Raw genomic sequence first — 13,724 nt, 5'->3', positions numbered from 1 at the left:
GGTCACAGCAAGCACACTGGCCCTAATGAACTGCTAAAGAGAAATGCTACTCACAACTTATTGGCAAAACAAGAGGGCTCATTACTGGCCAAACGATTAATTCTGCACACCAGCTGCTGCGCTGACATATCCAGACCACATTATTTTGGCCCTCTCCATGAAGTAGTTAAAAGTTATAGTGCACTTTAATTTGATTTCAGTGCTTCATTATTTAACGAATATTTGACAATTACATAGTCTAAAGCAGGCACTGTGCAGTAAAATCCATGTCCTGGAAATCTGGTGTGGCATTTCGAACGTTGCACAACATCTTGCTTTGCAATGTCAGCGTTATCTACCAATTTAGCTTACACTTGGCATTTTCTCTACCCTTGTAGCACTACTGAGGACTACTAAACAAGCATTTACTTAAAGCAAGCATGACTATTAGTGCTTGGTGCCTTTTGAACACTGTACAGCAGCTAGAATTTATTCGTCATACTCCAGCACACAGACTCCTGGCTGAAGAGCTTTCCACGCCATGTATGGCAGCACGATGGCTTAAAGGGGTACTGCAACACATTTTGAGCAGCTAAATATTATTCCACTGCAAGCGGCGGAGAGCTCACATTTTCCCAGAACACGTCTCTTTCCTGTAGCCATTGAGAGTTCTCTTATGCCGCGTCTCTGATGCCATAAACTGCAGCAACAGCCCATAGATGTCATGATTGCAAGTTAACAAATCCCACCTGTCCTGTCACAGTGCCTTATCGCTATCAGGCACCTTTGTCAGATAAATGTAGCAATAGGCAGGGCATTGCTATCGGGCCACCCAAGATGAGAGGAAACTTGAGGAAATATCTGGCTCTTTCCAAATATTTCTGCAGGAATACATTACAAGGCATCGCATTCACTAAACAAAAGGTGTTGCAGGACCCCTTTAACCTTGCAATGCACAATGTACCATGGTATGGTATGGTATGGTATTCCTTATGCGATGGCGCACACCCACTGCGGGGGATTGGTCAAGATTTGGGTGAAATTAGGCTACCGTTATTAAAAACTAAAATTGGTAAAGCTAACTGGAGGAAATGAACAAAAATAAGATGTATATACATGCTACACTTCATCCTCACAGCTCAAAATCCCACAGCCCATCGCATATCCTATAGCAGATTTTGTGTTGGTGCAAGTTCTCAGTTTAATGACAAAGACTTAAAATGAACATTTAACTTTTTTTTTGAACCAATGTAATTTTCAAAGCTATAAAGGTGAACAAGTTCTTCAAATTTTCCTTTATTTGGAGCTGTTAGGGGATTATGGTTAATGTGCTGTGATGATGATGATGATGAAAAACTTTATCCCTCTTTAAAGGGAAGGGGGCAATGGAAAAGATGGTAGGGGGGAGGAACTACTTTAAGTAGGCCTCCTTTATCCTCTCGGCCCACTCTAGGATGGCCTCCTGAAGATCGGGCCTGGAGCTGCGCAAGGCAGCCTCCCACTGCTCTTCACTAGATATTAATTGCTTGAGGAAAGCAGGAAGGGGGTGCTTAGGGCACCCCCACATGATGTGGTTTAAGTCTGCTTTGGGAGAGACAAAATTTACAAGAGGGAGAAAGGTAAATGGCGGGATGAATGCGGTGGAGGAGGTAAGGGGACGGAAAGGTGCGAGTCTGCAGCTGTCGCCCCAGAACTTCACACCTACGCGGGGATTTGCCCATGAGTGGCGGAAAGGTTAAGCGGTCTAATCTGTAGTGTGTGCCGATGTCGTGGCAAGTAATAAGTCGATCCCGCGCAGTAAACGGCACCTCCTCCGTGGCGAGGTCCGACACATCTGATGCCCGAGCCCGGATTGTAAATCCTCGGGCACTGGCACGAGCCACCTTGTTTCCGGCATGCGCGGGAGTCCAGATTAATGCCACAGTTTGATAGAAAGGATGGGTTGTGAAAATTGTAGGGTACTTGAACTTTGTAGGGTAACAGCGCATTCAACTTTCGGGAAAGAAACTTTGGTACAAGCACATTGACAGTAGGGACTACTATACAGGTGTGCTATTTTTGGTTTTTGCAGCTGTAAGAAAAACTGAACAAATCAATTGTGAGGGAGTGTTTCTGCCTTGGTATGTTTATGCAAAAACAAAGACAACTGCTGGCCTCAATTAAAAATCAGATCAGCCACTTTATACTGGGCAACACTGTACCTTTATTAATGCTCGCCTACTCACCCTGAAAATGATTATGGTGCCACAAAACATGGGAAAATGTGTCAATATTGCCTTTACTGCATCAGAAAAGCAAAACAAAGCTTTTGCTACTTTTCACCTCCGAATCAGTCTCTTAATGGAAGAAATGCTGTGGCACAATTTGATGCAGTAATTGGTAAATGGGAGATTGCTGCTATTTGCCCAATTTATGCAACTCTGAAAAACTGCACGCCTTGTTTATAACTTGTAGAGTCTCAGTTATCTAACAAAAGTTTTTTTCCACTTGAAATCGCCTGCATTTTTAATCTTGAAAATATTAATGCAGTGTTACGTGTTGCTACGAGTGACTGCATGGCATTTTGCTGCACAGTGTGGGTAGCTGAAGCCATTTCCTAGCATGTTTGGCGCATGCAGCAGCACCTTGGCTGTCATGGTACTGTTCACAGCGAGTTCCTTATTTCGATGTTTATAAAGAGGGTTAAACAAAAAAAGTTTACAAGCATGACGCAGTGCACTTGGTTTGAATTTCACAAGTTGACTGCATATGCAGTTTCTCTTTTAAACAGTACACCCAAGTAGACCTAGTGCTTGCATTTATTAATTTATACACCCAGCAATCCAAATCATACTTTGCAGGTTACCAAAAATATTGAATAATGAGGGAAAGGCAGAGTATATGTTGCTGCAAAACACACAATCTTGGGCACAAAACTGGGGTAGGAAAAAAAAAAAAAATCAAGGCAGAGGAAGCTAGAGAGGGGATGGAGGTATGCACGAGAGAAACAAGTCTTCCATGGCATGGACACTGAAAAGCGGCACGGAAGAAACAGCAGAATATAATTCCCGTGACGGCAGGAGATGGCCTGGGGAGGTTCCGAGAAAAAACTTAAGGCACTTGGACTGACAGAAAATGCGCTGAGAGAGAGAGTAAGGTCTCTTGTACGCCCAGTGCGGTCATCGCAAAAATATATCCTCCAATAATAACATGCCCACCAAGCTCTCTCCCTCAATCCCTCTGCAGACAACAGAAGTAGTTAAGCGCCCAAAAATCTCGGCCTCCCTTGCCTGTACCCACCTGCACTGTGCTCGTGCAGCTACGATCAACTCGCCCCTTATGGGCGAGCTTGCTGCCCTTATCAGCACTGAATCCCCCCTCCCTCTTTCAATGTCAGAAAAGGCATAAGGGAAAAAAGAAATGGGGGGGGGGGGGGCACGAGGAGAAGAGTAAGGTCACTATTTACAAACAATGTGAACATTTCGCTCGTCAGTTACCATCCTCCCATCTAGGCTTCAATGGAGGAGAGTCCAAACGAACAAATACATTTTGCCTTTAGGGCCATCAGCCAAAACACTTTCTTTTTATGTCACACACATATAAAAAAAAAAGAATCATATAAAGGCCCTAATGGCTGTCTTCTGCCTTTCCCAAACTCTGTCCTGACTAGGCCCTTTCAAACTTCAAGAACACCATCTCCCATAGTAAGAAAAAAAAAAAGAGGAGAAAGCAAGACCATCCAAACATTGAAATCAAATGAGCACAACAAACACTTGAGACATGGGAGGGGAGGGAAAATAAAATCAGTTGATGAAATTTCGCAACAACATCTGTTGCTGCACTCGGCACACCAAAATGAGAGAGAACATTACTTCTATTAAAAAGAAATTTGCAGTATGCTTGCTTTACTTGTTTGTGGACCTCCTCACAAATTTAAGGTGAGAGAAACACACGTTCATACCTGCAAGAAAAAGAAAAACGGCAATAGGGAGGAATAGAGAGAAAAAAAGGAAAAGCCCAGCCCGTCTACTGTCACAGGATCAGAGGGCTGGCCGACAGTGCATGTGCAAGCTTCCCAAAACAACCATCTGACAGAGCGCGCTCCACTCGTTCTGAGAATTGCACTACACACATTCTCTCAACACTAGTCTTTACTCAGACCCTAGTCTCATAACACGCTGAATTCTGTATGTGCAAACTTGTCACGGTAAGCTGTAGCAAAATCAAAAACCTACATGGCAGGCATTTTTTTTTTTCATTTTCTTTAGCCGGTCTTTTTTTTGCTTTTAATTTTCATGGCAGGCTTTAGTGCTTTAGTGACCTGCAACATTGGGCGACATCGTGCAAGCTAAACATGCACTGCGACACCAGCCGTGGCAACATCGTGTTACAGAGAACTTGGGAAGCTGACAGTTTTATACAAAAAGACCAAAAATAATGGGCGCAGTACTTTGCACCAAGGTTGCCAGTAAACACATCTTTGACAACAGAAAACTCCCAGGGACAAGCTCACACAGAGACGGAAGACCGCCAGGAAAAAAACAGGAAGCATGTGAGATGCACTCAATGGGCAGTCCGCCTCAAAGGTGCAACACAGCCCGCTTAGCTGTGTCAGCATGCACCCCCAGTTTGGAACATCTAGGTGCATCTGGATGTTGTTCGTAACAATTGGCTTTCAGAGATTATACAAACACAGACAATAACATATAAAGAAGTAGTAGAAAAAAATAAAACAAATAATAAAAAAACTATCCACTCCTTTGTTTTGAATGGTAGTAACACTCCTACAAGAACAGTGCTGGAGAACACCAATGGCCGGCTTGCCATCGTTTCGGGTCTCTTCTGTGATCACAAAAAGAAAGAAAAAAAAAATGCCCAGTGAGGGCAGGGCAGGCCCTTTCTAAAGTGCTAGTGCTGTGTGTCACCACTGCAGCCCTGCCCTGGGCAGCCCCTTTGAGAAATCGGCTGTGGCCTCGGACAGCACAGTCCTTCGCTGAACGGCCACTGCCGGGCACGCGTCGTCTTGTAGCACGTATGTTGTTGTCTTAGTGGCTGCGGCAGAGCCCGTGTCAGGTGGGTGGAAGGTGTTGTGGTCTGTCACCTGCCACCCTTGCATATTGGCCAGCAGCAAGCAAGGCCGTTTGTGCCTTCCTCTTGGGAAAGCCTGGTGGTGCTGCCACCCACGGCTTCCAAGCACACCATTAGCAACATTTTGCAACAGGAACAAAAGTGTTTTTCCCCTGCGGACACGGAAAGTCTCAGCGAGGAGCAATGTTCTGGCATCCGGGCCGACCAGGAGGTTACAGGCAGGAGGCGGCCAGGTGTGTGCACGCAATGTGAATGGAGAGACAAAGAGTCGATAAACTAACAAATACTGTCGTCACTAGCACAGCACAAGACCCCCCCCCGGGGTCACCACCTCCTGCTGGGGCCGTTTTGGCAAAAGATGTCCTCGGCACCTCTCATGGCTGGGACAAGCGCTATTGTGGCAGCGTTGGCCACATCAAGTGCTGCACAGTAGGCCAGGCCCTTAGTGGGCATCTTCAGTGGGTGGGCTGCGGTGCCTGTGAGAGCCAGCAGCTGAAGACCGGCGGTCACGCGAGTGGGCACGTGGCTCCATCCTCCGGCCAGGGCCCCTCTGTGGCTGACCCACAGCTGCCTGCTCTGGTCGCTGGCCATGACCTGCAGAGAATGGTCAGGGCTGTTGGTTAACCCTTTTTCTTGGATTGATTAGCCAATTTATCAGCATATCGTAGAGGCACAGCTTTCCTTCCACAAACTAAAGATATTCACTAAGCACCTGCATGTGGGATTGCAAGAGATGCACTTTTCAATCCCAAATGGGATCATAACTGATGACTACAGCATTACCACAGAAGTGCTGACTGGATAGTTCACACAAAGGAGTGACTCCTTTCACCTCTGCCAGGAGACTGCACCACGTGCCGATCTATCATGCAGAATAAAGCCCTTCCTTGCCCCTTTAAACTTAACACAGAACTACAAAACCCAGATCCAAGAAGGTGTCAAGTTGGAGCGGCTGCTAGTGCCTTCAGTGCTATGGGTTAGTTGCAGCATGTAACCTTGGTGCTCACTAATGAACAAGAAAAGGTTTGCAAAAGCTGGTCCAATGCTAATGCTCTCCCCTGCATCAATACAGTTTTACTTTTTGGAACTGACTATAGTGCGGGGGCCCTTCACCATAGCCAGGACACTATATTGACAGGTAACAATAGCTGATCCAGAATCTTTGTAATAGTGAACTCACCAGTCTGGTTTCATGGTGCCACGAAAAAGCGTCGGGATTGCAATTTTGGGGTCGCAAGTTCAAATCTTGTGGGAATTTCTTTTTTACAGGTTGGCAGGCTATTCTCTCTTCATTTGACATTGGCTGCACTTGTTCTTTTGTGCTATGCTTCACCCCCATGCCTGACAAGGAAGGCTCCTGCCAAGAAGAGCGAAGCGACCTGTAGCTCAGACGGAGTGGGGTAGAGGCCATGGGCAGATGGTGCTTTAGCGGTCGCAGACCAATGAATAATGACGCATTGTTACATTGTTACTGTGTGCCCCAGCAAAATGCTGCACCGATGGCTCCTGTGGGGCAGCTGCTGCTTCATCTACGTAAGAGCGAGGTTGTGTCGACGCTTCTAGCAACCCGACTCCTGCTCCACCGGCGCAAGAATTTGTCGTGACGAGTGCACTTGGCGTCTCGTGCTCATCGACAGCGGCTTCCCCATCCTCTCTTTCATCTGCCTTGGACAGTGCGATCGCGTCGTCCACTGTGCACTTGAGGAGGAGGAGGAGAAACATTTATTAAAAAGAAAGGACAAGCAGGTGTCTTTCTGCTTGTGCGGGAGGCGCCCTTGGTCCAGGGCTCCTGCGGCTCTTGCTGTCTCCCGGGCCCGCCGCACCAGTTGCTGCTGGTTACGAGGGTCCGAACTAGTCAGCACGGCCTCCCACTGCTCGGGTGTGGGGTTGGGTATTTGCGGGGCCGCCTTCACGTTGGGGCACGCCCATGTGGTGTGATATAGGGAGGCGTAATCATTACAAAGGGGACATTTGTATGAATATAGTGTAGGGTGTATTGCGTGTAGTCTGCTTAGATGGGGGTATGTGTTGGTTTGTAGTTGTCGCCATGTTACGGCGTCTTCACGTGAGAGGGTCTTGTGTGGAGGCGGGTATTGTCTGTTCAATCTGTGGTGTTGTAGTATGGCGTTGTATTGTAAAGGTACGGGCTCCATGGAGGCGGCCGTATCCCTCTCTTGTGGCGCCCGGGAGGCATGAGCTCGGGCTACAGCGTGCGCACGCTGATAAGATATTCTGCCTCTCGTGTAGCTACGGCAAGCTGCCTGGGAGTCAGTAATGATTGTGACGTACTTGTTGGTCGGACTAGAGGTGATGGCCAAGGCGATGGCTGTCTCCTCCGCTACGAGGGCGCTGGCAGTGCGGACCGTCATCGAGACCACCTCTTGTAGGTTACAGTCGACAACGCTGGCCGTCATGGCTGCCTTTTGGGGGTACTGCGCGGCATCTGTGTATAGTGTGGTGGGGAGACTGCCATATTTTGTCTGTAGAGTTCTTGCGCGAGCTTGGCGACGATCGGCATGATGTTCCGGGTGCATGCTTCTGGGGATAGGGGCTACCTTGATGTGTTCCCAGAAGTTGGGGGCCAGATGAATTGCTTGTTCGTGGCCTTTGCCGTGTGTGGGGTAGCCTAGGCGCGCTAGGACTGTCCTTCCTGTTGGTGTGAGGGCTAGTCGTTCTCGTTGGCTTGTGAGGTGGGCGTCTATAATTTCTCTTATAGTATTATGGACTCCTAGGGCTTCAAGCTTGAGTGTCGCTGTTCCTGGTGGTAGGCCGAGCGCTTGCTTGTAGGCTTTCCGAAGAAGTACGTCTAATTGATCAAGTTCCTTGGGAGTGAGGGGCAAGTACGGGGCAGCGTAGGCAATGCGGCTGATTATCAGGGCCCGGACGAGCAGTATTATGTCGTCTTCTTTCAGTCCGTATTGTTTGGTGGTGATACGGCTGACCATTCGCATGATTTGGAAGGTGGTCTGCTTGAGACGTTGGATGGTGTATGCGCCTCCGCCGTCCTGTTGTATGTGGAGTCCGAGAATGCGGACGCGGTTTACTGTGGGTATTTCTTTGTCGTCGAGGGTGAGTGTGATTTGGGGTAGTTCAGCGAGTTTTCTTCGTGATTTCTGTCGAACGACTAATAGTTCTGACTTCTCGGGGGAGCACCGGAGACCACTTGTTTTTGCATATTGCTGGACGGCGTCGGTCGCTTGTTGAAGGGCGTCTTGTTTCTCTCCTTCGGAGCCAGTGGTGGTCCAGATAGTGATGTCATCGGCGTATATTGCATGCCTGATTCCTGGTATTGCGTTGAGTTTCTCAGGTAATTTCATCATAGCAATATTGAAAAGGGTGGGTGATAGAACGGCACCTTGTGGGGTTCCTTTGTTGCGAGTAGGTAACGTCGGGGTTCTGAGTGAGCCAATGCCTATTGTGGCCATGCGGTTGCTTAGAAAGGCGCGTATATAATTGTAAGTATTACGACCACAGTTCGTGAGGCTTAGGTTTGTAAGGATGGTATGGTGAGCCACATTGTCAAAAGCGCCTTTGAGATCGAGTGCTAAAATCGCTCCGGTGTTGTGCGGTGAGATGTGTTCAAGGACTTGTTCCTTCAGCTGAAGAAGGATGTCGTGGGTAGAAAGGTGGGGCCGGAACCCGAACATTGTTTCGGGAAAGAGGTCGCTGGATTCTAGGTAAGGTTGAAGCCAGTTCAGAATGACATGTTCCAGAAGCTTGCCTGGGCATGAGGTCAGTGAGATTGGTCTCATATTTTCTAAGCTGGAGAGTCTGCCTGGCTTCGGAATGAGTATGATTACTTGAAAACATGTTTCCTGGCTTGTGAGGACAAAGAGGCAGTGGATAAAAAAATGCGCTGCTGTGCAACGAGGACTTGGCGCTATGTCAGCGATGAACCGAAAATTTCAAGCAATGGTGCGAGATCCTGAAGCTGCTACTGCTACAAGTGAAGGCGAAACATTTATCCTTGTGCAAATGGGTGCCCTAGGCGAGCTGCTATCCGGGACCCTGTGCCAGCGGTGCTTCGCGACTGGGATGAAGGTTCAAGGAGGCACCCAACTTGGACTTGCAACAAAGCTCGAGCTGCTATGTTTACATTGTGGAGTAGTTGCAAGCTCGCAGAATGACCTTTGACGTGCATATAAGAGCCATTGCGGGAACAAAACAGATAGGGAAATGACAAACAGCCCTCAATTACTTTTGGGCAGCGATGAATGTGTCCCATCGTGGCCTGCATCATAAGACTTCAAAAGCCCTTGAAGAAATTCAGGGAATCACAGACACTGTGCATATACAAGTTCTATGCAGAATCTGCTTCTGCTGTGAAAACCACCTACAAAAAAATGGATCCATATTTCAGCAGGGATATCGCAGTAATCTTTGATGAAACATGGCACAAGCGTGGCCACACGTCCCATATTGGAGTTGGTGCAATAATTGAATATCATACGGGCCTCATCTTGGATGCCATTGTTTTATCGAACCAGTGCCTTGGTTGCGAAGTAGGACCAAGGCCTGGAGACCCAGGCTACGCAAGCTGGTAGGAAGATGGAGGTTGAGGCAGCTGTCATCCTTTTCTCACATTCAATGCCGAAGCACAACCTCCGTTACACAACGCTTGTGTCTGACGGAGATGGTGCCACCTTCTATGCCCTTGTGCAAGAAAATGTTTATGGACTGGTCCCCCTTTCGAAAGAGGAATGCCTGAACTACGCCCAGAAGAGAACGAGGACAGCACTGCACAACCTTGTGCATAAAAGTGACAAGGCTTTAGGAGGGAAGGGCAGGTTGACAAAGGCCCTCGTCGACAAGTTGATTGATTATTATGGCTGGGCCCTATAGAACAATTCTAACGATGTGGCTGTAATGCAGCATGCAGTGATGGCATCGTACCGCCCCGTGACATAGACAGACTAGGATCCTCACCACGACTTGTGCCCTGAGGGTCCAGACTCGTGGTGTCATGATAATGCTAGCAAGAGTGATGGTGTGCCACCTCCAAAGCATCGGTGCAATCTTTCAGGCTATGTTGCAGAAGCAGTGCTACCTGTTTATGAGCGCCTCTCACAAGCTTCTCGTCTGCAACGCTGCCTGGGAACAAAGACACAGAACGCACCAGAACCATTTCACTCCGTGCTGTGGTCCCTGACGCGCGAAGAGCAGCATGCATTGCTGATTGCCGTAGAGAGAGCACTGCATGAGGCAGTTTTAAGATATAATGCTGGCTGCCACGGTGCCACCCAAGAGCTAGATCAGTGGGGCTAACACCTGTCCACCTGGCCATTCAACAGGCAGCCGAGAGATTCTCTGCGCTTGAAAAAGGCCAAGAAGTGATCGCAAGAGAAGGTGGAAAGGCGGCAAAAAAACGAGGACATCTCCAGTTACGCTTTAGGGTCATTTTAGACCAATGTATGTACTCAAAACTTTCAAAGCTCATTTTGTCAAAATGACTTTTTGGTTGCTGAGGCTGCTTGTTCCAGCCATATCTCTGTAACCGCTCATCAGATTTCCAGAAGTATTCTTTTTTTATTGTGTATCTGAATAAATATGAGGGCAAGACAAGCCCATTTTTTTTATATATACAGTAGAACCCCGCTGTTACGTTCCTCACTGCTGCGTTTTCCCGGCTGCTATGTCGTTTTCATCCGGTCGCGGCATAGCTTCCATAGGATCCAATGTATAAGGAACCCCGCTGTTACGTAGTAGCTTTGAAAACGTTCCCGCATGATACGTCGCAACTTAGCACCCCGAACCCGCCTGGGCTAAAGTAGGCAACGCGCTCCAACCGCCATTTTGGCTTTTGACAAGTTGTGGCCAGGCTTGGCCGGGCTTGGCTATAGAACTGGCTGCAAGAAGCCGCACGCCAGTTCGAGAGGCCGCCACTAAGCGGCCATTCGTGAAAAATGCTCTCCCTATCATCACTGTGATTACGGTCACTGCGTGGTTTTTGGACGGGTCGACTCACGGAGGAAGGAAACTCGGGAGAGGCCCTGACGTCACTCTTTGTGAAGCTAAAGTGAAGCCGGAAGTTGGCGTTGCTCATGGCGTTGCTCCACCTATCGGGCCAGCTCTCCTCTCTTGTTTACGTTTCTCGCGAAACCACGTCGCGCCGCGTGCGCTCCGCACCAATACTAAATAATCGTTAGCACGTTAGCATGACTACGCCAAAGAGGGCAAAATTTCCCGTGGATATTCCTTCGTCCGTTGCCATTGCCGTGACGACGAGGAGCACGAGCCGCATGATGCCGGGGAGTTGACAAATCCTAGCTTTGGAGAAGCCGTTGCGGCTCTGGACCCCCTCCGCAGTTACGTCGCACCTCACAGCGATGCTGACAGCAATGCGGCCTTCCAGGCTATTGAGAAACGTGTGGTGATTTCTAGCGAGCGAAAGAAACGGCAAGCCACCAATCTATACTTTTTAAAGTCCTAAGTGCACTCTGTGGAAATAAATTGTCTATAGTTGAAGCTGCACTTTTTTCATTCATTTTCGGAGCTTTCCTCACTGTTGCGTTTTTTCTCCCAGTCCCGTGAAAAACGTATGAACGGGGTTCCACTGTATATTGTGTCCGTGATTTGTGATATTGAATCAAAATTTGATAAAATCTTAATCAGCAACCCTAAATTCGGTGGTCTGCTAAAATTTTTCAGAAATTTAAATAAAGAGCTCTGTCTTGCCCTGAGGTATCCACTTGGGAATCATCGTAGTGAATTTCCCAGTTGCAGCACCTTTTGAAAATTTTCCAGGCCTGGAATGAGAAAACCACGTGCACCATTCTGACATATTGCTGTAACTTGAGAACCAGTGAACGTAACTGCATGAAATTTTGTAGTTCTACTAATGCTTTTGGTACGAGTCTATCCTGAAAATTTAATTACGATATCTCAAACAAAAAAGTTGTTATCCAAAGGTAGCCCCCCCCCCCTTAAAGTTGAACACGTTTTTTATTACAAAGCTCCCGCGAACACATGTGTTTTTTATTACAAAGCTCCTACGGAGCTTCTAATTAGCTCTTGAGGCTCCAGGCACACTCCATGTGTCGGATTTTCCACGTGTCGGACAGCCGACAGCACAGTTCTGCTGCTGAAAATCAGAAGTTCGATGCTCGTACAAGTCGCATATTGTGCTTCCGCACATCGAACATCTGCACTGTCTTGGGCTTCATTGCCGGCATCGCATGCAAGCAAAGAACTACCGGGCCTAGGGGGGGGAGCAAAAGTAATTTAAAACAGCGCAAGGCAATGAGCAGCTCGCAAGCAGGCGTCTGTTGAGGCGGACGGAGCAAGGGGCAACAGCGAAGCGGGTGCAGCATCAAAGGGAGCAGCTGCCGCCACCGCCTGCGGGATTTGAACATGCTGCTCTGGCCAATAAGCGCTCTGCATCACATAACGGGAAAACGCCCACATCGCCCGCACTGGGACGACGCTATCATGAGAAGCACCAGCAGCACGGAGCGAATGCTTCGTCTGCCTCACGCTGCAACGGGTCACCAAAACTCGAGATGAAGCAACCTTAAATACTAAACACACGGGAAGACAGTTTACATGATGCCGCGCCGTCTCGGCACACCCACTCTACACATGCTGCAGGTTACCTCTAAAGCAGCGTACGCGGCTGCGTATGCGCTCGCCGCACTTACAGCCGCGGGCAGCCATGGCCAAGGTGCGCAATAGATAACACAACACGTGCCATGTCGCACTGTGAGCGCGCTTTGATAGGTGCGTTTGCAAGTAGCCACTTGCAATTCAACCATGTGACCATCTCCATCTGCAGAAGACGTTTCGATTTATTGTGTCGGCATTGCTTTGATGCGGAAGCAAATTTTATTACATTGAAATCGCATACAAGAACACCTCTCTATTGAGGTTCTAATTACATGGCATTCTATGGCCAAGCGGTTATGAAAGTTATATACTTAGTTATATCGAGTTTTAACTGTCTATGCTACTCATTAATCACCAATCGATGTGAAGAGAAACTTTTCTGCAGTAGGCCTTTAACTAGTAGTCGCAACAATGGAACTAACGTGGCCTGCAAACGAAATGCAGCTGCAAGGTGCCCACCTGAGTTTCGGAGGCCCGACTTTGTGCCCTCCTTGGGCTGCTCTGGTGTGGCTTGCGTGGCTGCTCGGCTTTTGGCCATAGCTGCCACCTCCGAATAGGTCAGCTTGCGACCTCCTTCTTCGGCAGCTGCTGCTGCCTTCTGTGGTACCTGCAAGGAGAATTCATTTAGAATCGATGGAGCTGATGGTCTACACCTGAGAGCCTTCAAAGAAGCCGAGAGAAGAGAAAGGGCCCAAACCAGCTGATACTCTAAACCAATTTCCTATCAGATGTGCATTGTGTACATAATGCCAATATTGCAATCTTTACTAAATACCACAGAACTTTGCCCAACAGGAAATGGTTCTCTCCATGCACGATGATACAGAGGCACAGGTAGGACATCAGCAGAACTGTACTACACGGTCATCAAGAGGGTGGGAGCCTATTTGTCTACATAATGGCACATTCAGACTGGTGACTGACACCAACTATGTCAACACAAACATGTAAGCACGAGCTGCCTGTCTCCCCAATGAAATCTCTTGCAATCATGCATTTTCCGAATCATTAAAGTCTTAATTTTTAATTGTTGCTATTTTGAAAAGGTTCCCATGAAATTTACCTTGCATTATAAC

General features: G+C 48.0%; 1 protein-coding gene across 9 annotated transcripts in view; it reads right to left on the bottom strand.

Annotated features, from left to right (window-relative positions):
* Nucleotides 1-2,759: 2,759 nt before the first annotated feature.
* Nucleotides 2,760-13,724, bottom strand: part of Larp4B (La-related protein 4B) — a 123,105-nt gene continuing 112,140 nt past the window's right edge. For 8 of the 9 annotated variants that reach the window (XM_075680070.1, XM_075680072.1, XM_075680073.1 and 5 more), the window contains 2 exons: nt 13,108-13,255; nt 2,760-5,640 (listed from right to left, as the gene is read on the bottom strand). In XM_075680070.1, the coding sequence (XP_075536185.1) occupies nt 5,489-5,640; nt 13,108-13,255 (300 nt within the window). In that variant the 3' untranslated portion in view covers nt 2,760-5,488. The remainder of the gene's footprint in view (nt 5,641-13,107; nt 13,256-13,724) is intronic. The other variant, XR_012825907.1, reaches the window with a different exon arrangement.

The sequence above is a fragment of the Dermacentor variabilis genome, chromosome 2, assembly GCF_050947875.1.
Source record: "Dermacentor variabilis isolate Ectoservices chromosome 2, ASM5094787v1, whole genome shotgun sequence".
NCBI classification, from domain to species: Eukaryota; Metazoa; Arthropoda; class Arachnida; order Ixodida; family Ixodidae; genus Dermacentor; species Dermacentor variabilis.
Note: the sequence above shows the minus strand (reverse complement) of the source record. Positions and strands in the feature narration are given on the sequence as shown.